At 46.4% G+C, this 24,495-nt stretch overlaps 1 protein-coding gene across 5 annotated transcripts in view; it reads left to right on the top strand.

The window, feature by feature from the left end:
- Positions 1–24,495, top strand: part of LOC146816674 (adhesion G protein-coupled receptor F5-like) — a 788,188-nt gene that overhangs the window by 313,318 nt on the left and 450,375 nt on the right. For all 5 annotated transcript variants that reach the window (XM_085609153.1, XM_085609151.1, XM_085609154.1 and 2 more), the window contains exon 10: positions 6,014–6,178. In XM_085609153.1, the coding sequence (XP_085465279.1) occupies positions 6,014–6,178 (165 nt within the window). The remainder of the gene's footprint in view (positions 1–6,013; positions 6,179–24,495) is intronic.

The following is a 24,495-nucleotide window of genomic DNA, read 5'->3' as shown; positions in this document are numbered from 1 at the left end:
AAAAGGAATGTGTCCTCATCTAACCCAACTGGTGCTATGTAAAGCACTCTGATACCCATTACCTTCGGGTCAAGTTTGCGCTATATAAAACTCCATTAAAAAATAAATAAATAAATATCCAAAACCTGCAGTGTTTGCTGAAAGACTAGGCAGTTGTGAATTTGTGTAGTGATAGCACTAATAATATACAAGTTCTTGCAGCATATTGAGGCAAGTAAAGTGTATGGTATGGAGAAGCTGGTTTTACTGTAGCAGACAAATATGTATTAGGGAGAGAATGAGCATATCACTCTACAGTGAGCCAAAGGATGTGTGTTTAAAGATGGCATGGACGATTCTAGCTCCCATACAGCATTAAGTTTTATACCTGTTTTGAATATAAGTGCTCTAATCAATCAGCTGTTCAACCAGTCTCTCATTCACTCCCATGGATACGTTCACTTATCCAGAGAGGAGTCAACTGCTGTTAAAGGGGAGGTTGTTCAATAGATAGACAGACAAAGACAGAAAAACCACTGTAGCCAACAAATTTGTACCCAGTTCAAGAGAATGTCATGCAAAACAAGGTAGAAGAGTACTATCCCTTACCAACAATCAATGAAAATATTTGAGTAGAAAGTAAAAAGCCTCTGATAACCTAAACTGGATGCCAGTCTACCTGCAATCTTCATCGTCATTAGTAAATGCCTACATTTGGAGGTAGAACGACTGGATGTAAGTTTAAAATTGAAGGCTAACATTCTGTAAAACCCCTTGACCAAAGAGTGATTATTTTTTTTAGAATAAATAAGTCATGAGGCATCACTTCATTTTTATGAGCATTTCTACTAACTAGAGTCTTCCTAACCCTTTCAAAAACACCAGCCTGCTAATCGAGGATGCAACCCCACACCTGCTTTTTCAGCTGTTCCACTTGTATGTTCTATCAGTCTGATCACAAGAGACACAATTTTCAAAAGTTTTTTTTCTAGGGAGTTGAGATTGCTAGGGAGATGGGGCTAGGGATCTCCCAACACAATTTTGAACATCAGAATGTTCAGGATCCAGTGGATTTTGTCTCAGCCACATATTCACTGATTACCCAAGGTTCTGACTTCCACATTCCTGCAATACCAGATGCCGAGCAGATGCAGACTATTTCAACCAGCTTCATAGTCACAAACATCATCAGACCATCTGTCAGTCGAATAATTTCAGTATATAAATGAGCACCTTTTGGTAGGTGGGTCCAGACTATGAAATCTTGGGGACACAGCGAAGGCTGCATCTTCAGATGAAAATAAATACCTCTATCACTCCGTTTTGCAATGCAGGTGGGACTGATGTTACTTGTTCCTAGTAGAACTTAGACTGAGATGCAATATTTCAAAATAAAAAATTAATTTGGTACCCTGTTTAAATGCATCCAGACCTCTGGTCTGAGATCTGCTGTCTCACCAGCAGCTCCGCTGTGCCTTGCCTTGCTGCTGACTCCGTTCTGCCTCCCCTGCCTGGGGTTCGAGGCCACTGCAGTCTGCTCCTTGCTGTGCCCATTCCAGCCTACCAGCACGTTCCAGCCTGGTCAGTGCATATGGCTGAGTCCTGCACTGTTGTTTGCCTCTTTTTGCTTACTGTAATTGTACTGCTCCATTTGTTTAACTGTTTAACTTCTGTGCCCTGTGCGAAGTTGTTTGCCCCTTTTTTGCTCACTGTAATTGTATGGCTCATTTTATTTTGACTGTTTTCACTTCCTTGCCCTGTGCCTAGCTTTCGTTCTGTCCCGGCGTGCCTGGCTCGCTCCACACTGCTCCTGCTCCTGTGGCCCCTCTCCCTAATGATGCCCATTCCCGCTTCCCAGCTGCTTGTCCCTCCCCAATCGCCTACTTAATGGCGGCTGCCGTGGGGGAACGTGAGCAAGACCTCTGACCTCTGCCTTGCCTCGCTGCTGACACTGTTTCGCCACTGGCACCCGACCTGCACCACCGCCCCCGCACCAACACAGCTGAAGTCCTGAGGTGCATCCTCCTCACCTTGTGCTCCCTGCACAGACACGCCATAGAGATCTGGAACCTCCCAGACAATCTCTCACCAGATGTCACCTTCTTTACAGAAACCTGGACCAACGCCTCATCTGCTCCTGACATCGTCATCCTAGACAGATACAAGATCCAGAGGTAGGATCGCCCCAACCATCTAGGCTGAGGAATCGACATCGCACACAAGCTCCCTCCACCTCTCCATCTTGAGCGACGCCTTCTCTGCTGCTGAACACCTGCATTTCCAGGGCCAGGACAGCCCCAACTCCACATTCTGCTGCACCCTCGCCTACAGACCACCTGGCATCATCTTCGTGGACACCATCACCGACCTCATCACACCCCACGCCATCGCCTCCATGGACTACATGACCCCAACTCCACCACCTTTCTGGAGAACCACACCAACATTGGACTGAAACAGCTCATCACCACACCCACCCACAAGGCAGGACACACCCTCAACCCCATCATCGCAGGAGGACACAACATCCACTTTAGCCACACCACGCAACCCCCATGGTCTGACCATTACTGTGTACACTTCCTCGTTGACAAACCCAAGCCGCCCAAACCAGCCCTCCGTTAAGGAACTGGAGCAGAGTCACTGAGGAGCAGCTCAACTCCACCCTTTACCACAACACCCCCACCGTAGCAACCGTTGCCAACCTCGCAGCAAGGGAACTTCCACAAATAGATCTTCAACTGCCCAGACAAGCTCGCCCCTCTACGTAACTCCAACAGAGAGTCCCCCAGGAAAGCCACCTGGTTCAACGCCAAACTCCAAGAAGTCAGACGTACCTGCATACGCCTTGAGAAGAACTGGAGAAACTGCAAGACGCCTGAAAACCACAGCACCTACAAAAAAGCCATGACGGAATACCATCAATGTATCAGAACCACCAAAAGAACCTTCATCCACAACAAAATCCTTGCCAACTCCAGCAACTCCAAGGAACTCTTCAGCGTCATCCAGGAACTCACCAAGCCTCCCAGCAAAACCAGGGGCATCACCCCCTCCCAGGACCTCTGCGACAAGCTTGGAACCTACTCCCATATGAAAATCAAAACCTGTACGACAACTTCAACGACCAAACTCCTGACTCCGCCACCACCTCGCCCTCCGGCATTGCCAACCAGCACACCATCTCCTCCTGGAGACCGGTCATGACCGAGGAGACCACAGTGACCATGAAAAGCATCCACTCGGAGGCCCCCAGAGAACCCTGCTATCCACACATCTCCCACAGAGCGACCACCGTTGTCGCACCAGAACTACGACACACCATCAACGCCACCTGAAGACTGGCAACTTACCCGACGCCTGGAAATGCGCAGAAGTCAGGCCCCTACTTAAGAAGCCCTCAGCTGATCCCACAGACCTGAAGAACTATCTCTCTCCTCCCCTTTGTGGCAAAAGTCGCTGAGAAGACCGTCAACGCACAGCTAACAAGGTTCATCGAAGACAACTTCATCCTCAACCCCTACCAATCTGGATTCCGCAGTAACCACAGCACCGAGACCACACTACTCGCTGCCACAGACAACATCCGCACCCTCTTCAAACAAGGCCACACCGCAGCCCTGATCCTACTCGACCTGTCATTAGCACTCAACACCATCTCCCACTGCACACTCGCTGCCATAGTGTGGTGAGCAAAAGAATGATGGATTAAACCCAGATCTTTGTGATTGGGGGTGAATGTTAGCATTGTCCAGCATTATGTCCATCAGTTGTTTCTTTTGCATATGTCGCCCTAAGTGGGATGGGTATGCCCAGACATGGGTCCCGTGCTCACTACACTACTGGATTCAGGCTAGCCTGGCTGAAGAAGAGTGATACCCTGAAACCGTTCCCAGGATGCTTGTTTCCGGTCCATGGAGGACCTGGCTTAGCAGTTTGGGCTGGACTGTTCCCACATGGAACAGGGTCAAGACTGATTTGCATTTGGCTGGGTCCAAACTGGGGTGTTGTGGTGAGCAAAATAATGATGGATTAAATCCAGATCTTTGTGACTAGGGGTGAATGTTAGCATTGTCCAGCATTCCGTCCATCAATTGTTTTTTTTGCATACGTTGCCCTAAGTGGGAAGGGTATGCCCAGATGTGGGTCTCGTACTCACTACACCAACGGATTCAAGCTAGCCTGACTGAAGAAGGGTGATGCCCTGAAACAGGTCCCAGGATGCTTGTTTCCGGTCCAGGGAGGACCTGGCTTGGCAGTTCGGGTAGACTGTTCCCACAAGGAGCATGGTCAATACTGATTTGCATGTGGCTGGGTCCAAACTGGGATGGTGTGGTGAGCAAAAAAATTATGGATTAAACCCAGATCTTTGTGACTGGGGGTGAATGTTAGCATTGTTCAGCGTTCCGTCAATCAATTGTTTCTTTTGCATACAACACAACACCAGCATACAAGGAGCCTCCCTAGACTGGACCCACTCATTACCCACTGGCAGAAGCCAAAGAATCAGACTGCCACCCTTCCTCTCCGAACCCAGTGCAATCAACTGGGGAGTACCCCAGGGATCATGACTCAGCCCAACCCTCTTCAACAACTACACACCTCCCCTAGCCGCCATCATCAGACAGCACGGCCTCAGCATAGTATCCTATGCCGCCGACACCCAGTACATCCTCCCCCTCACCAAGGACCCCATCACCACCAGCCTCAACATCCATGAAGGAATGCAGGACATCGCATCCTGGATGAGCAACAGCTGCCTGAATCTCAACTCAGAGGAAACAGAAGTCCTCATCCTTGGAACCACCCCATCAGCATGGAACATCTCCTGGTGGCCCACTGCCCTCGGCAGCCCTCCAACCTCCACTTACCACGCGATAAACCTTGGCATCGTACTCGACTCATCCCTCTCCATGAACCGACAGGTCAACGCCGCTGCTTCAACAGCCTACCCATCCTCCGCAAGACCTTCAAATGGATCCCCCCTGAGCCAGGAAAGAGAGTCATACACGCACTAATAACCAGCAGACTGGACTAAGGAAAAGCCCTCTACACCGGCATCAACAAGTCTCTGATCCGCAAGCTCCAGACGATACAAAACACCGCAGCCAGACTCCTCCTCTGCACCCCTTGACACAAGCACATCAGCCAACACCTACAGAACCTCCACTGGCTCCCCATCAAGTAGAGAGTCACTTTCAAGATACTCACCCACGCCTACAAATACCTCCTCAACACCAGACCCCAATACCTTAACAGGAGAATCACCTTCCACGTACCCAAAAGAAACTTCCGATCCACCACCCTCGCCCTCGCCAAAACTCCTCGTATGTGCAAAGCTAGGACAGGGGGAAGATCCTTCTCCTACATCGCAGCCATGATCTGGAATGAGCTCCCGATCTGCATCAGACACGCGCCCTCGCTGAACACCTTCATAAAGGTTCTCAAGACCTGGCTCTTCAACTGAACGGGACTGCTGACCCTCCCCCCAGCGCCTTGAGACCCTCGCTTACAATTTCCCTGATTGAGCAATACACGAGATATTCATTTTTTAATGAAATGACAGAAGGGATGCCATTCTTTTTTCTTTAAATGTGCATGTACACGACCACATCTAAGTCAAGTAATCGTGTACATTCAGTACTTATAACCTGCAAGGAAGTGATGCCCTCTTTCTTCGTCCCTATGCCTGTGGCCTAGAGGAAGCCTCGTAGATGGTACAAATGATGGCCCCTACATTCACTTATGACGGCTAAGTGTTATCTGTAAGTATTTTGTGCAAATCGGAAGTTTGATTGAATTAGGTGGTGAATTTATATGCTATTGTAAGTGTGATTTCCAATCTACCTATGGTGCAAAAGCCGCTTAATTGCAGACTCAGACGATTGTGGACCTATTGCTGCCAAGTGGTTGAAGTGTAATTTCAACAAAAGAGAAGAATCATAGTTCCTGAGAAGTACAGCGAATCATCCTCCATCAATGCATATTTAAATATATTACGATATTAACTGCTACCATTTTCATTTCGTTTTAGGAAGCATCACAACTGTTAGCAATTGCCAAATATTTGAACTCAACGCCGATAGTTCTTTATGCTCCGCAGAGATGTCTGATATGGACACAAATTACCGATGTCAGTGTTCCAGCAAAGATCGTGAACTTATCTCCAGCACAATAACGGTGACGTTCGCCAGAAACGGTAAATTGTGTTTTTGTAAGAGGAATATACTTGTGTACATACATATGTCTTTATATTTTACGGATGTAATTTGAAATCTTGTGTTATAATTTACAGTTCTCATAACTGAATTAACTCGCACTTAAAATATATCAGAATCAGAATGGCAGAATTTTAAGTGTGAGTAAATCTAATCACAGGGATGAGTTGAGGTCTATGCAGGGCTTTAAGTTGGCCGGGTCTCACCGGTGCTGAGCACCTGTAGTTTTTTTACTGGGGGCCTCGAAACAGGTCTCTATCGAGCTCTGTTTTGTGCCCTGGCACAGGCGGTCCGTGTTTTTTCCGGATTGGAGAGACAGCAGGCACATAGATGTGCGTATGCTCACACTGCTCACTTCTCACTAGCGAAGAAGTTACGGCATGACGTCATGCCAGGTGAGCATTGTAGGGGAAGGGAGATCCTTTAAAGAGAGTCATTTTCTCTCTTGATTTCCCTTCTCTTTTTGAAACACAGGAGCAGCAACATTGTTCTGGTGTCACCAGGGCTTTAAGTGGAAGCTTGTTCAATATTATATACAAGCCATAGTTGCTGTTTATTTATCTTATGCAACTAAAAAAACATTGATAGAGCCAATAGTCCTGACTTGTTGTAGGTATGATATTACTTGTTGTATCATATATTTGGATGCAATGAAAGAAACAGCAAAATACAAGTCGGCAGCACACTATGCTAAGCACAGATTTTTAACATTTGTGTTTTAAGCCATGACCGCAACACCCCTTTGAGAGACTCCCCAGTTTTTTCATCCCACTTAAAGCCCTGGGTCTGTGTGTGTTTTAGGGAGGAATCATCAACAAAAGTTCATGAATACCTACAAACTCGCAAAGTTTGCACAACCCCAAAAATTGGGAGGCTGTAGAATACGTTTTTACCAAAGCTTTCTTTGTAAAAGAATGAGTGTTGGTGCCCCGACCGCCACCTAGAAGCCAGCAGTTGATCCAATAAAACTTCTGCTCACAGATTACCAAAGTTGAGCAGTCGACCTCATGCCTCTTTGATCCTCTATCATGCACTCCCTTCCTCTTTATCACTCTTTTGCATGCTCCTACTTTCTCTCTTTCTGACAGTTTGTCCGTCTTTCTCTTCCTCTGTTTTACGGTGGCCATCACTGGCAGCCACTGGCTCAAACTAAGTACTGGTTTTTACAGAGTACAAAATCCTCGGGGAGATGAAACAAAGCAAGTGAACAGGCGCCCCCACCTGGCAGAGGAGTGAGGCCTCGGGAGCACTGACAGTTAACAACAAAGGGGGATGCACAACAATGGAGGCTCAGGGACTGGATGGACCCCATGATGGGTTAGGATCGACGTGTGCAGAGGGTAGGCAGGCAGGGGGGACTGACCTGCTGGTGGTCCTGGACTCTACTGCCCTAACCCACAACATATGGACTGAGTAGAACCTTGGGCAGTCTGCTTGTGTTCAGGCACCCCGGTGGGCCGGTGCATAATGCGGTGCCCTGGATTTCAAGTAGTGCAACTGTTTACTTTAGCGTGTTGGGGCCAGGTGGCACAATGTGCGCAGCAGAGTGGGTGCTTGGTGAGCCGAGACAGCTAAGTTCAATTACAAGTGTACGGCCAAGTTCAAGTGTAATGCCGTTACTGATTTCCTTACTGCCTTTGACATGTTGATGCCGCTAAAGTGTGATGCTGTGAATAATTTTTATAAATCCAGTAGGATACTTTTACTCTCGTATTGGTTTGTGGTGAATTACCTGGTTTGATGTGAATGAAAAGGCTATGCCTTTGACAACAAACCCTGATTCTGAGAGTTCTTGGGCATAACGGGGAGGAAAGGTGATGAAAGTTGGGGAGGAGTGAATGTCACGTTGTGCGCGTACTATGTAAATGCACATTAATGCATGGACAGTTAAACACTTGCTACATTTACAGTTGAGAAAATTGGAACAAAAGGCACTATTTTGGAAGTCACACAGAAGTTCACATCTGACATTCCCAGGAGGCGTATATAAATTATTTTAGACTTTGACAGTATTCATAAATTTACTCTAAGTAAAGTTGGAATGTGACTGAAGTACTTTTCCAAGCGCATTTTGTAAGCATGGCCCTGTACATTTATTGCTGAGTGCCAAATTTGTTGTGACTATTTCCCGATTCAATCTTACAAAAACACATCCTTCTGATGAGAATGGAAACCCCAATGCCCCGAAAGCTTTTGAAATACTGGCACGCAATGGCCTTAGCTAAATTAACCATGAAAACAGAAATACTGGGGAAGCCACAAATTATCAGCCTAAAACACTATGGCATAGAGCAACAGGTAAGTGGAGAGGTAAGAAATAAGATAAGGAATGGGTAACACATAACGGAAATTTAAGGGAACAATAAAAAAGGCACAGTTGAGGGCAGTGGTAAGAAGGGGACACCAATATTAAGAAGAAGATAACACCTATACAAAACATGAATAGGAACTTAATAGTAAATGGCACACACACAAAACACAGCAAATGGGGCAATGGAGGGTTCTTCTCCAGTAAATAAAACACATTGCAAAACATCATTACTCGAAAGTACAAATGAGACAACATAGCAGCAATATTAATAATAAATTAAAGTGATTATAAGTATTCATAATTAATGGAAAATATAGAAGTATAAAGCAATTTCAATCGCCCTATGATGAACCTCCAAAGATCTACGTTGGTGTGTTTAAAACAACCAGAAAAAAAACATTTATAATGGTCAAAAGTGCCTTATGAAGAGTTTTTCTACATTTTGAACAAGAGCTTTTGGAGGCGATAGTGAAGGGGTTGCATAGATAAGATATCTCACTAAAGTGTTGAGACATGGTTTACAAGTGCCAGGTGGAGCAGACTCGGAAGGTAAATATTCTGAAAAGTTATAATAAGAATAGAGGTCTACTGACCTTTTAAGAAAGATACGTCAGTAGAGATTACCACCTATCCAAATTTGCTACAAAGATTGTCCTGTTTAAAATGTAAATGAAATATAAGCATGGCTCCTCCAACTCCCATGGAACCAAAACATCCACATCCCCCCAATTCTTTTATTTATATACCTTTGTCTAGTGCTGTGAGACCTTTTGATCAGCGTTGTGCTTTGACAGTATTTGCAATACAACGGGCCTGATTCACAAAACATTTGCTGTGACCTACTATTGCTGCACTTCTAAATTCAAGGGGTAAGCCAGCAGTACTCTTGGCATCTTCCTCAAGAGGAATTCACACCTGTTCATACAACAAAACTTAGCAGTAAATCGCTATAGGTTCAATACATTTAGAAAAGAAGAAAACAGACGGAAAACCTTGTTATGTTAAGTCTAAGTTGACTAAAGCACAGATGAGTAGTATGTAGGGATACATTTCACATCAAGTAAAAAGTTACAGTTGTCCCGCCCCGGAAGTGAAGTCACTTCCGTTACCGGGACTTCTGGGCCGCTGGAGACCCTTCCGGCAGTGACATCACTTACGGTGAAAAGGAGGGCATCACATGACCATGTTGGGTCACATGTGTTGTGACATCTCCAGAGTCCCGTGCTAGTCATGTGCTCACGGTTCTAACATGTAGTTAGGGCTATGCAGCAGTCCTCAATTATTCAGAGCCCCTGGAGAGCAGGTGATCATGATGTTATGTAGAGGTGTATGTCCCTTTTTTATGCTTAGAATACATATAAGGAGCCCCTAAGCAGCCTATGCCAAACCCAGTAGCCGCCCTCCAGACAGAGATCACTCGGTCATTATGAAGAGATACAGCCACCTCATCAAAAAGATGCCCTCTGATGGTGGTTTGAACACTATCGTTAAATAGCATTGTAGCCTTACACCGGCAACAGTGGAGCAGAATGTGCAGCAGAGCAACTTTAAAGAGGGTGGTCATGACATCAGTGGTTTTGGCGAGGAGCTTTGGTGGTGTTTGGAAACGCTCAGCTTCAAGGATGTACTGCAACTGTTATCCCCTGTTAAGGGCTCCAGTAGTAGCAGCAAAGCCTCTTGTAACAAAGTAAATGCTGGAAACAATTTCAAAGACATAGCAGCTGGTGGAGAATCTATAATAGCTCCTAACTCGCGGTCTATGAAAATATGGGGTTTCTGGAGGGATTGACTCTGGAGGCTATTGTTGTGCAGCAGCTGTGCGCAAACTCGGATGCCGGTTATGCGTCAATAGACCTTAGTGACTCTCAATATTTCAGAGTCACCGCCGAGTCCCACAAAAATGACAAGGTTAGTAAAAAATCATTATAGACACTTCCTTATACTGTATAATATAAGACTATATTTAATTTATTAACCAAAAGGCTGTCTGTCTTTCTTTCTTTCTTTTTTGACCCATAGTAAGCAGCAGCAAAAAGAGCAGTGGTTGAAGGGATGCCTTCAATGGTTAACGCCATACATTTTCACTGCTTATGCTGTTCAAAACATAGTGAAAGTTCCACAATCCAAAACAAACAGCCGCATAAGAAATGTGTTGCACCTATTATATCGCAGATTTTGAAAAGGAAGCTCAAGGTGTGCCCTAAGATGCCATATGGCCTGTTAAAAGTTTCGCTGCTATTGTTTTGAGGATGCGTGTCAAACGTGACTATTATAACCTCTGTTACAGCCATAAAATTAAAGATCAGCAGCAGGAGGCTCAAGAGTGTCTATACTACTCATACACATCAAGAACATTCCTTCATATACGTAGCTTGCTAGATCCACACAAACTGTTAACGTTGGTGTATGGATTGTCAGAGGAAAAGAAAATTGTCCACCCTGATATGAGTAAGGTCTTCTCGACCATGCCCAAAGAGATCTGATGTTTGAGTTAGCCAAGCTCAAAACTCTTTTGTATGCAAGGTTCGTGTACTTGTGTATTTTGTTAGGAGAATGTCAGAAAGAGCTATAGAAAGACATATGTGCGATGTTTATTTTAAAAATGAACAAGTCAGATCTTTAGCCTCATGAAAACTGTTTTAAAAATAACGAATCTCCCTGTAGTGTCATATTTGGTTTATTGAACGTTAAATACTTACTCACTTTTAGGACAAGCTTCGGAATGATAGTGACCAACATGCTTCTGAATTACGTCCAGGATATGTATCACACGTGTTGGTTAAAGAAAGAATAGCTGAAATACAACCTGTAACTCTGTCCTATCTGACGTTTGCTGAGGCGCACACGGAGATGCAGTGTGACAGTCCTACTTGCATAGCCAACTAGTGTATCAATGCATGGCCACCTACAAATAATGAAGACTCGAGCGAAGATAGATGCCACATAAGGGAGTAAATACTATAACCCACGGTGATCAGTCACAATATCGAATTTTAAATATCGATATGGCAAAATATCGAGTTTAAAATATAGAATGGACATAATATTGACTTACAAAAATATAGTGGTTCTGAATTTCGAAATGCAGGTAAGAAATATCGTTTTTTATAATCTCGAAGTTAGTAATATCGACAGTCATAATATAGTTGTCAAAAATTTTTTTTTTTATAATTTAAGAGTTAGTATATGTGCTAAAAGTATGTATTATTTTTGTAATGTATGTTCGAATTTTTTTAAAGTAATGAATTTTAATTAAATTAACTTTTGCGTAATTTAATTAGCAGGTTGTGGGTTTATAGGGGAATAGGGTGGGAAGTAATTTAATTATAATATATATTTTTTTGAATTATTTAGAAGTAATTAATTATATGTTAATTATTTTTTGCGCAATTTAATTCTGTAGCGGGTTGTGGGTTTATAGGGAAATAGGGTGGGAAGTAATTAAATTGTCATTAATTAATTATTTTATTAATTAATATTTTAGAATGTAATAATTTACATTGTTAATTAAGTTAATTAATTTATTATTAATTAATTATAAAATGATTAATAACAATTAATAATTAATTGGTAATTCTGTTAATTGTGTTATTTTGTATTATTAATTATTAATTAATTAGATATTAATTACTAATGTATTTGTAAATATGTTAATTGTGTACTTTTGTTAGGGGTAGGGTGAGGGTTGATAGGGGAGTAGGGTAGGAAGTACTTTAGTTTTAATGTCATTTTTATTATTTTTTATATTATGTTTATTAAAAGTTATTTGATAGTGTTAATTTTGTGGATTAATTTAGATGTGATGGTTATTAATTTTATTGTTAATTGCAATTAGTTCATTCATTACTTTTTAATTAATTGTGTTAATTAATTAATATTTTACAATATTGTAGGTGACATTTATAGGGGAAAATGGTGGAAGGTAAATTAATTTTGAAAAAATAATTACTTGTTAATTAATGTTAATTATATTGCAGGAGTGGGTATACTAAATCATTCTCCTATGCTAGCCAACACTTTCCCTACTGTTACACTTGATGGAGTGGGAATATTAAATTATTCCCATCCAACACTTTCCCTACTGTTGCACTCACTGGAGAGGGAATAGTAATTTTTACCCTCCCTCTATCCAACACTTTCCCTACTGTTGCACTCACTCGAGTGGGAATAGTAATTTTTACCCTACTGCTATCCAACACTTTCCCTACTGGTGCACTCACTGGAGTGGGAATAGTAATTTTTACCCTCCCGCTATCCAACACTTTCCCTACTGTTGCACTCACTGGAGTGGGGATATTCATTTTTACCTACCCGCTATCCAACACTTTACCTACTGTTGCACTCACTGGAGTGGAAATAGTAATTTTTACCCTCCCGCTATCCAACACTTTCCCTACTGTTGCACTCAATATAGTGGGAATAGTAATTTTAACCCACCCGCTATCCAACACTTTCCCTACTGTTGCACTCATTGGAGTGGCAATAGTAATTTTTACCCTCCCGCTATCCAACACTTTCCCTACAGTTGGACTCGGTGGAGTGGGAATAGTAGTTTTTACCCACCCGATATCCAACAGTTTGGGAATAGTAATTTTTATCCACCCGCTATCCAACACTTTCCCTACTGTTACACTTGGTGGAGTGGGAATAGTAGATTATTCCCACCCGCTATCCAACACTTTCCCTACTGTTGCACTCACTGAAGTAGGAATAGTAATTTTTACCCTCCCGCTATCCAACACTTTCCCTACAGTTGGACTCGGTGGAGTGGGAATAGTAGTTTTTACCCACCCGATATCCAACAGTTTGGGAATAGTAATTTTTATCCACCCGCTATCCAACACTTTCCCTACTGTTACACTTGGTGGAGTGGGAATAGTAGATTATTCCCACCCGCTATCCAACACTTTCCCTACTGTTGCACTCACTGAAGTAGGAATAGTAATTTTTACCCACCCGCTATCCAACACTTTCCCTACTGTTGCACTCACTGGAGTGGGAATAGTAATTTATATCCTCCTGCTATCCAACACTTTCCCTACTGGACCACTCGTTGGGGTGGAAATAGTTATTTTATCCCCTACGCTATGCAACATTTCCAGTAATGTTATATTTAATGTAGTGTAAAATATATATTTTTTAAATATATTTATTTTAATGTTTTAACTTATTATAGATAATATATATATTTTTATTTGTATTATAGGTTTATTTTAATATATATATATATATATATATATGTAATTATATGTTTAATTATGTTTTTAACATTTTGGGGTCGATTCCGATCCTGTATTTTTTTTTCCCGTACGACTCGTATCCATATTTTTTTCTGTACGAAACGTACAAGTCACGTCCGACCCGTGAAGTATGATTCGTACGGGAAAAAGTACATACGGATAGGCCCGATCCGTACGAATCGTAGTGGGAAAATTAGTACGAGACGGACCCGGACACTTCTTCGTACAAATCATAAAAATGAAGTCCGACCGTACTAGTACGATCCGGATCGGCGTTACATTTTACGATTCGTACGGAAAACGTACCGTACACGGGGAATGACTTTGCCCGCTATGAAGCGAAGTTTCTACGCACCGTACCCCCAGCGCGAATGTATGGTGCGTACCCCCAGCGCATAGGTATGCACCGTACCCCCAGCGAGAATGTTTGGTGCGTACCCCCAGCGCGTAGGTACGCACCGTACCCCCAGCGCGAATGTACGGTGCGTACCCCCAGCGCGTATGTATGGTGCGTACACCCAGCGGGTATGTATGCACCGTACCCCCATAGCGAATGTACGGTGCATACCCCCAACATCGCGTATGTACGGTGGATGATGCGGGTACGCGATGTTGCGGGTACGCACCGTACATTCGCGCAGGGGGTACGGTGCATACCTACACGCTGGGGGTACGCACCATACATTCGGGCTGGGGGTACGGTGCATACCTACATGCTGGGGGTACGCACTGTACATTCGCACTGGGGGTACGGTGCATACCTACGTGCTGGGGGTACGCACCATACATTCACGCTGGGGGTACGGTGTATACCGACGTGCTGGGGGTACGCACTGTACATTCGCGCTGGGGGTACGGTGCATACCTATGCACTGGGGGTACGCACCCTACATACGCGCTGGCGGTGTACGCACCCACACCGTACAGCAGCAATGGGGTGTACGCACCGTACATAGCAATGTCTGGGTATGCGCCGTACATACACAACGCATGGGGGTGTGTGGCTGTACGACTCGTACCCCAGTACCGTACAGAACCACGGACACTGTAAAACAGCACAAGGAGGGCCTATATACGACTCGCATAACACCACAAAACACGTCTACACTGCACAAGAAATGAAAAGGACTGACCTGGACACATCCAAACAGGCAAACAGAGGGGCAACCTCACAACCACCCCTTATAACACACCCACCAAAAATTCTAACTGAGCCCCACCCACAAATGGACCAATAAAAAGGGGCCACACACACAAACCATGAGCCATTGCAACAGACTCACCACTGCTACAGAGCACACACAAACCACTGCACCCATCCACCTAAACATATACTCCTACACCCCTTCACACATACCCCCTCTACACATTCACACACACACTGTCACATTCAGACCCACACACCCACAGCCATCCACACCCTCACCCCACACCATGCCCACCGACAAGAATCCGAAGTTCACAAGGGAGGAGCTGGACATCCTTGTCAATGAAGTCATCAGAGTCGAGCCACAGCTGTTTGGAACATTGGTCAGACAGACCAGCATAGCTGAAAAATCACGCCTGTGGCAGAGGATTGTCGAGAGGGTGAATGCTGTCGCACCCATCAGAAGGACCAGAAATGAATGCCAAGCCAGGTGGTACGATCTGCGGAGGGCGGTCAAGAGAAAAATGAATGAAGAGCATGCCCAGACCAACATCACTGGAGGTGGCGCACCCACCAGACCAGTACATTACCATCCCTGGGAGGAGAAGGTGATGGCCATGCTTCCGCCGGTGGGAGTACATGGTCTCCAAGGACTTCCAGAGCCTGGTGAGTACACAAACCACTTACGTAACATGGGGGTAATGGCATCCACACCCCAACTACACATAATGCACGCAACTACCCCCAAGCCCTCATCCGCCAGAACCACAGTCACAAACAACGCGAATGCCAAGAACATGTGTATGCCCCATTGAGAAAGCAAGTCTATGCCATGTCCCATGCTACACGAAGCACCAACTCAAGAATGGATGTCCCGTATGCTGGGAGGGTGGGTGCACCAAAACACATTTTTGAATTCCAAATCAGCCACAATTGCCCTCATCCCATATGGCCCAGCTACATACCCATGCACCATGCGCAATGCACAGGGATTGGGAAAGTACTGACATGATAGCTCACACTCAGCCCGGGTGTAGGCAGCACAAGGCCCTCCTGTGACCAGTGCAAACACCAAGACAACAAGGTCAGATATCTAGGACAGGAACTCACACTCACTGTCATGGCAGCATGCTCCATGGGGGGACAGCTACATCACCTGAGAGCCCCAGGGCCAAATCACACTACACCCACCAGCAGGCCCTGTCACACACACCCCTTACACAAGCTCACACCACCAGGACAGGCAATGGATTTACCCACTGCCACAATGGATATGTAACACAACAACACCAATACCTAGCCGAAGAAGCATCCAAGCCACAAATGGACATGTCAATGACTCAGGCGAACATATCAATCTGTCCCCCGCAACATACCCATACACAAGTGAACATTGAGTAGAATGCTAGGCACATACAACTACCTGGAGGAACTATGCCAACTTGAATGTGTATGAAACATGCATGTTGCATTAAACAGCTTCAACATTGTCTCTCTCTCACACACAGGGCAATGTGATGAATCACAGATGGTGGCCTCCTGAGCTTGGGCCGTCTCCAATTCCGGTAACGGAGTTGAGAAACTTGGGAGTGTGGCTGGATCCCACTCTTAGCTTTGTCGGGCACACTAAGAAGACCGCGGCCTGTTGTTTTGGGGTCCTTCGGAGTTTAAGACCTGTCCTGAAGTTTTTTGTCCCCCCTACCAGGCAGCTGGTGGTTCAAGCAACAGTATTATCTCACCTGGACTATGCCAGCTCTCTCCTGGTAGGGGTCAACCAGGCAGAAATCATCCGCCTTCAATGTGTCCAAAATGCTGCAGCTAGAGCCATAGTTGTCTTGCCCAGGTCCTGCTCTGTCTCTAGCACTCTTCGATCTTTGCATTGGCTGCCGGTTAAGACAAGAATTCACTTCAAAGTTCTATGTTTGGCTTTTAAGATCTTGAAGGGATCAGCTCCCCAGATCCTCTCTAACCTCTTGTCTTGGTATGTCCCGACCCGTTCTTTGAGATCATCGGGCCAAGCGCTCGCTGTGGTCCCGAGGTTTAAGCTTAGCCGTGCTGGTGGCCGGTCCTTTCGGGTCATAGCAGCAGGGCTTTGGAACTCTCTTCCGATTGAGACTCGCTTGATGGAAGACCTTCTATTGTTTCGGAAAGCCATCAAAACCTTTCTGTTTTAACTTTTCCTTTTCTGGTTGTTCTCTTTTTTCTGTTTAGTGTTAGTTATGTCTTACCTTGTCATGCGCCAGGACGCCCCTTAGCTGGGGCAGCTGAGCGCACTACAAATGTGCCTAACATAACATAACATAACAGTCACAGGCTCGGGAGGAACCGGATCCCACCAGCAGCGACGCCTCTAATCACTCCACGGATTACCCCGACTGACCTGGACCCTCTGGTGTCCAAGCCCCTGCAGCACCTGCTTCAGGAACATCGGTGCCAACCACCCCCCCATTCCTGCCACATCACAGGAGACACCCAGGAGCCCTGCCCGCAGTGAACAGAGTCAGTCTGACCAGGAGGGACAAGGTGCGATGGGCACCCAGGAGGAGGCAGACAACACCACCACTGCCATCCCTCAGGGGTCCCGTCGACCTGATGTGCCCACAACGGCAGGCCCGGCTCGTGTGGGCAGGGGTGGTGGGAGTAACTGCAGGCAGAGGCGAGAACCTGACCAGCCAGCTGAAGGGACCGGTATGTCACACATCCGCAACATCATGGAGGCATACCGGCATGACACCAGGGAGATCAGCCAGGTAGTGGTGACCCTCACTGAGATCAAAAATCAGCAGGCCGAGCAACACGCCAGTCAACAACAACACCAAGGACGGATGGAGGCAAGACTGGCTGAGCTCCTGGCGGTGCAAAGGGACATAAGCCATTCACCTCGTTGGATCGCCGACAACATGGGCAACCCTCCCTGTGACACCAGGCGCAGACCAGCACCAGCCACAGGGAGGGAGGAGGAGGAGGATTCGTCCGACGGAGCGTCCCAAACATCGTCAAGGCCTGCAACTGAGGGTCCCCGGAGGAAGGTTGGTCGTCCACGGAAAAGACCGTGAGAGGCAGCGGGCCATCCACATCTCCCAGATCACCTGGCCAGGCACCTGGCCTTCATGTGCGACAGCATCAATCCATTGACTGACATCATCTGCCACATGGACTTGCTGGTCACAGTCTGACCAATGATGCCAAACACTGTGGGCTGGACTCGGATGACTTCAAATGCCAAGGATCCCATCTCCCCCTCAGAGCTTTGGATTCTATGGTCCCTGCATTTCCCCTTTTTCTGTGCACAAATCATGCCCCAGAGTTTGAAATTAAAAATTTAATTTTTGAAATTTCATGTTGCAGTCATTTAGCATGAGTCCACAACCTACGTGTGGGGATATGTTAAAGTATGCCTGTGCGTGGAACTAACTCCAGCCATCCATACACTTGGATCTGAGTCCGCTCGAGGACATACGTGGCTCACAATGTATCCCAAAATGCAGACTCTGGGCCCGATTCACAGAACTAACTTAAGACAAAATCCTAAACTTACTACCATTTTGGTATTCACAGAAGGCACTTACTCATTTTGGTATTCACAGAAGGCACTTACTCATTTCGGTATTCACAGAAGTTAGGAGTCCTAACTTTAGGACTCCTAAATGCCTTCTGTGAATACCGAAAGTCTTAAAATTAGTATTTTTCTCAGTTTAGTAGTAGTATAGTTAGGACTCCTAACTTTAGGACTCCTAAATGCCTTCTGTAAATACCGAAAGTCTTAAAATTAGGATTTTTCTCAATTTAGTAGTCCTAAATTTAGGACTCCTAACTTTAGGACTCCTAAATGCCTTCTGTGAATACCGAAAGTCTTAAAATTAGGATTTTTCTCAGTTTAGTAGTAGTATAGTTAGGACTCCTAACTTTAGGACTCCTAAATGCCTCCTGTGAATACCGAAAGTCTTAAAATTAGGATTTTTCTCAATTTAGTAGTCCTAAGTTTAGGACTCCTAACTTTAGGACTCCTAAATGCCTTCTGTGAATACCGAAAGCCTTAAAATTAGGATTTTTCTCAGTTTAGTAGTTGTAAAGTTAGGAGTCCTAACCTTAGGACTCCTAAACTGAGAAAAATCCTAATTTTAAGGCTTTCAGTATTCACAGAAGGCATTTAGGAGTCCTAAAGTTAGGACTCCTAACTTCTGTGAATACCGAAATGAGTAAGTGCCTTCTGTGAATACCAAAATGAGTAAGTGCCTTCTGTGAATACCAAAATGGTAGTAAGTTTAGGATTTTGTCTTAAGTTAGTTCTGTGAATCGGGCCCATGGAGCCTAACACTCACCCGTGATGGCCTCAAGCTGCTGAGGGGGGTCTTGCTATATTGCTCTGACAGACATATTTTGTACAGTCACATGAAGGTGTAGAGGTCAGGGGTCATGTTGATGTGCCCGGGGAGGGAGTACCAGGTCTGTTTTGCGAGGTGGGAGAACTATCTCCTGCATGCAGAGGTCATGTGGATTTGATGAATGGTGGCCAGGGCAAGGTGGGCTGCTTGGAGTAGGGCCAACGGGGTGTTGGATGACACACGTCCAAGGTTGGTTTTGGTCAGAGGTTGTGGAGTGCCTCCTGAGTGTCGTTGAGGAGTCTGAAGGTGATCCTGCAGCACACAGTGAGCCATTGTACCTATCTCAGGTGGACGGTGATGTGGCTGGGGCGGGGGATGTTGCAGATGAGGTGTGCGGATGCACCCTGGATGTGGATAAGTTCTCCTGCATGTTTGCTGTTGTCCTCTGTAGAGGCAGGTGCTGTATGTGAGCCAGCTGGCGTCCTGGACCAGGGGGACGGTCTGTCTTGCCTTGGAGAGGATCTATCTGGGGGCCATCAGCAGCATGTGGAGGGTGTTGCAGCATGAGGTAAAGATGGTGTTGAGTTGCATGTTAATTGTGAGCGATGGGTCCATGATGAACACCAGCTTGCCTGCGTGGCCACTGTGTGCTGGTGCGGTGCACACACCAGTGGGACGCAAGGAGTTGACCCAGCCGTAAGGGGATAATCCTCAGATGATGACCTCTGTCACGTCCAAGTCCAGCCTCAGATGGCTGATGTTCAGCCATTCATCAATGGATCTCATGCCTTTGTGAAGTTTGGATCTGTCAATGGCTGGCCCTTTGGTGAGATTGAGGAGCAGCTGGGTGTCAATGGCATACCAGATGATGATGAGGTTGTGTGTGCATGTGATGGTGGAGAGGGGGGTCATGGAGACATTGAAGATCGTCACACTGAGAGTAGAGGCCTGTGGCATGGGCCAGATGCCCCCAGTGTACTACATGTTGCAGGGTGAAGGCAGACTCCCTGGCCCTTGCTGGTGAGCTACTTCCTGAGGGCATCATGGGTCCTCCTCTGTATACCACTGTTGGAGATGTGTGAGCTGACAGTGTGGTAGCACATGGTGTAGAATGGCGTGGTGAGGACAACGGTGGTGGGCTCACCATTGGTGAGCAGGGCAAAGAAGTCGTTGGTGTTGGAAATGATGACGGTTGCAGTGGTGTAATTACTGTGTAAAACGGTCGGGTGCCAGTTGGCTGGAGCTGGTAGCATGTAGGAAATTGGACAGTTGCTAGTAGAGTGTCTTCCTGGTGACATTTGCTGGGATGGGAAGTAGGATGTACCAGGAGATCCTGTGGTGCTGCCGTCCGTTGTTTAAGAAGGGCCTGGGGCTCTGCATGCCTCCTGCAGCCATGGAATGTGGCTAACTCAAAGGAGACATTCATGATGCGCAGGACGTGGTCTTCAAGGATGGTGAATGGTGTGGTTGAGAAGTTGTGTGGGAAGGGGCCTGATGGAGAGCCAGAGTGGATGGTGCACATGATCCCAGTTGTGTACTTGCTGCTGATGGGAGTCCATGACCTGAGGGGGGTTTGTCCAGAGGAAAATAGTGCTGTCTGCCTCAGTGTGCCAAGGCTGTTGTCCATGGCCATGAGCTTGCAGTGGTACAAAGTAGCAAGGGATGGGATCTGCCTTGCAAGGGTGGGGTGTCTTGGATGGAGATCTGCTGTCAGTTCACTCACAATGCTGAAGAGCTCCTTGATGTCGTGTGTTTGGGTGTCTCGGCACTATCTGAAGGATCTCCACTTGTCCTTGCTGAAGATATGGTGATGGCTGTGTGTGGTGTTTTCCAGGGCTGTAAGCAAAATGATGGCTCTTTGTGTTGCAAAGTTTGCACAAGAGTCCGGCTAGGTCTATAGGAGTCCAGTAGGTCTGCCTTGTCCCAGGTGTCTTAACTGTCATTGTGCTTCACAGGAAAGTCTGTCAATGTGGCTAGATTGATGGATCAGTTGCTGATCCAGTGTGTGAGTTTGCAGGGTGTGGCAGTGGTGTTGTTTTGAGTGTCCCACACAGCTTGTCTGTGGTGACTTACATCTGGCATCTGTGAGGGATCAGTAGCGGGGTTAGTGGCACTGTGTTGCTTGTTGGAGACGTGGATTCAAATGTTGATGGACCATTGATGGATGGTGGCGTGTGTCCCCTCCCGCAAGAAGATACGTGCCCCCAGCCACATGTCGCCTGTGGACGTGAGGGCCTGCGTGCAGATGTACGTGTTGATGGCTTAGCGGAATTGTGGATGTAGGCCTGCAGATCTGTAGATGAGTGTTACTCCGAGGGTTGCTAGGTAGTTGCTGCAAACCGGGACTTGTGACTCTGATGGTGTACTTGTCAATAATTACCTATTCAGCCCCCGTGAGTGGTGTTGCCGTCCCTGCGGGTGATCTTGGATCCGTCTGAGATGGCAATGAAGACGTCATGTGCTGAGGATGCTTTTGTCCAGGTTACTGTCATGAAGGTGATGTGTGGGGCTGCAGTGTTGAGGAGGTAACAGAGTCCAATGGCGTGCTGGTGGATGGAGCGGGTGTGGAGTAGGAGGCACCTAACCTGGTTGGAATGACAGGGTCTGGGAGGCTGGGCAGCGCTGTATAGGCAGTTGGAGTTGCACACTCAGCATGCGAAGGTGTTGTGTGTGTGCTTAGGGGTTGCCTGATGGCAGGAGGATGATTGTCACGAGGACATTGCTTGGAGACATTGCTTGGAGAGTGGCTGCAGCATGAGCCTGTTGTGTGACGTGGGTAATGCAAAGACTAGAGGGTCGTGCACTGTGCATGTTGAAGGCGCAGACGGTCCGTCCTTTTGCACGGTGGTGGGGCTACAGTGGCACAGAAAAGCTGCTGGCTGCATTACAAATGGGTGGAGGGGGAAGGGCTGAGCGGAGACGCGCAAAGGAGACACACCATCAGCAGCCATTCATGTCCCGTTGTGGGCAGCAACCTGCACAAATACATACACAACCAGGCACATCATACACAATAGAGATCATTAGCCATGAAGCACTGCATGCATGTTGCCAAGGTACACATACACTCATATGCCCAATCTTTGCCAAGTCTGCCATAGATGATGCATGCAAACTGGTAAGAGATCTGCAGTGACCGAGATGAGGAACTTTGGATTGTGCTGAATACCTTTATTCCACATACACACAGAAAGGGATATGCCTCCATATTAACAGACTCACAGGTCAGTTGACAGAACATGTGGGACATACGCTGGACACCCCCTTCACAACACGGATGATGTTCATCCCAACGAATTGGCACACAAGGTAAGGGGATGAGCAAAACACATCCTGCTGCACACGGAGAGGCTGTAATTCCCCATAGAGCATGTTGTTGTGATGTCCCCCACTATGTCCACCCGTAGCCTCTGAAATGTTTCAGAGCCATGGTACACACACATTGAAGCCTTCATCAGATGCCATATTCCACTACAGATGACTGTCAAGAAGGCTGACTATCATGTCATGGGAGTGATGCTTCATGTCATATGCTCCATGGTGAGAAGACATGTATGCCTGGTACCACAACATGCACAGAAGCAGTCACCACACATTCACAAACTGTATCACCACTAAAAAGCCTTGCTGCAATACTCACCCAAACTGACATTTCCACATGTCCGTGCATGGAACGCTAATGCAGCGCATGTTGCAATCCACACGAGGAATAGCAGGAGGACAACGATGACACAACCAGACAACAGGTGGCAAATACCTGGGAATGACAGACACACGAGAAGTCACCAAAAAATGATTCTCAATGCACACATGGAAGTGTAAAAAACAGCAACAATGTTGGACACATGTAAATTGCCGATCAAGTCTCTCTGCAAAACTGGGTTGCATGACATCATCACTCGAGTGACACATCAGAACACACACTGTGCCTTCAGTCAGCTGGACACACACATTGCAACACATGCCACTCAACGCTACAAGCTTGCACACTCATAGCCAGTGACTCACCATTATGAGAAGAAGTTGCGTATGAGCTGACTCTGGATATCATCCCCCTCCTCCTCCTCATCACTAGCCTCGTGACCAAGCCCTTGATCCTCCACGGGTGGATGCTCCTGCTCATCTGGATCCAGGATGAGTGGCACTGCCTTCTCAACTGCCATGTTGTGCAGCATGCAGCACACAATGAAGATTTTGCAGACCTTCTCCGGGGCATAAGGGAGGGACCCGCCTATCTTGTCCAGGCACCGGAATCAGGAGTCCAAACGTCCTCTCAATCACTCGCCTGGTCTGGCTGTGTGCATCGTTGTACCGGTGATCTGCAGCTGTTCTTGTGTTGCGGAGAGGTGTCAGCAGCCATGGCATGTTGGGATAGCCAGAGTCCACTACATGGAAACATAATGTAAATAAGTGGGTCACGAGATGCCGTAAGAGACTAAGATACCGCAACACATAGGACAAAAAGACTATACCCACCAACAAGACATGCTCGTTCGTTGTGCAGCCGCAGCATCATTTGTGGCAACCTGCTACGCCTCATGATGTAGGCATCGTGTGCTGATCCTGGAAAACGTGCACACACATGGGAAATCAGCATGTTAGCAAGACAGACCACAAGGGCATTTATAGAGTGGTAATGTTTACGGTTGCGATAGGCTACCTCCTGTGCCTGTGGTGGTACAAAAGCCACATGTGTACCATCAATGGACCCAATTACATGGGGCATTCCACCCAGGGCATATAAATCTCCCTTGACATCCCTCAACCCCTCTGGACTTGGAAATGTGATGAATTCATCAAGGTGCTCCAACATGGCTGCTAAAACATCACGCAGGACACGGCTGAACATAGTCTGGGCCATCTCTCCCACATCAGCTATGGTCAATTGAAACGTACCTGTGGCAAAAAAATTTAAGGCTGCCATCACCTTCATCTTGGGGGTCAGCGCAGTAGGATACCTGTGTTGCGGTTGGAGGTGTGGTGCCAGCCTGTTTGTCAGGTCCTCAATCAACTGTTGAGTGAATCTGAAACGGCGGATGCAGGCACGTTCCATCATGGCACCCAAGTCTGGCATTAGTCTTGGGACAGGTGGTGCCCTGCAAAACATAGTTTAGAGGAATGAAGATTGAGAGTCGGCAAACATCAATGTCAATGAACATAGCACAGGCTACGCTGCTAATACACATCAGGCAACTATGGAGTCTGGTATGTGCAATACATCCAGGACACAGATGGCAGCTTGCTGGCAATCCGACAAAATGCATGATACACCTGT

This window comes from Triturus cristatus, chromosome 6 (genome assembly GCF_964204655.1).
Source record: "Triturus cristatus chromosome 6, aTriCri1.1, whole genome shotgun sequence".
In the NCBI taxonomy this organism is placed as follows: domain Eukaryota; kingdom Metazoa; phylum Chordata; class Amphibia; order Caudata; family Salamandridae; genus Triturus; species Triturus cristatus.
The sequence above is the reverse complement of the archived record's forward strand: the minus strand, read 5'-3'. Positions and strand labels throughout refer to the sequence as shown.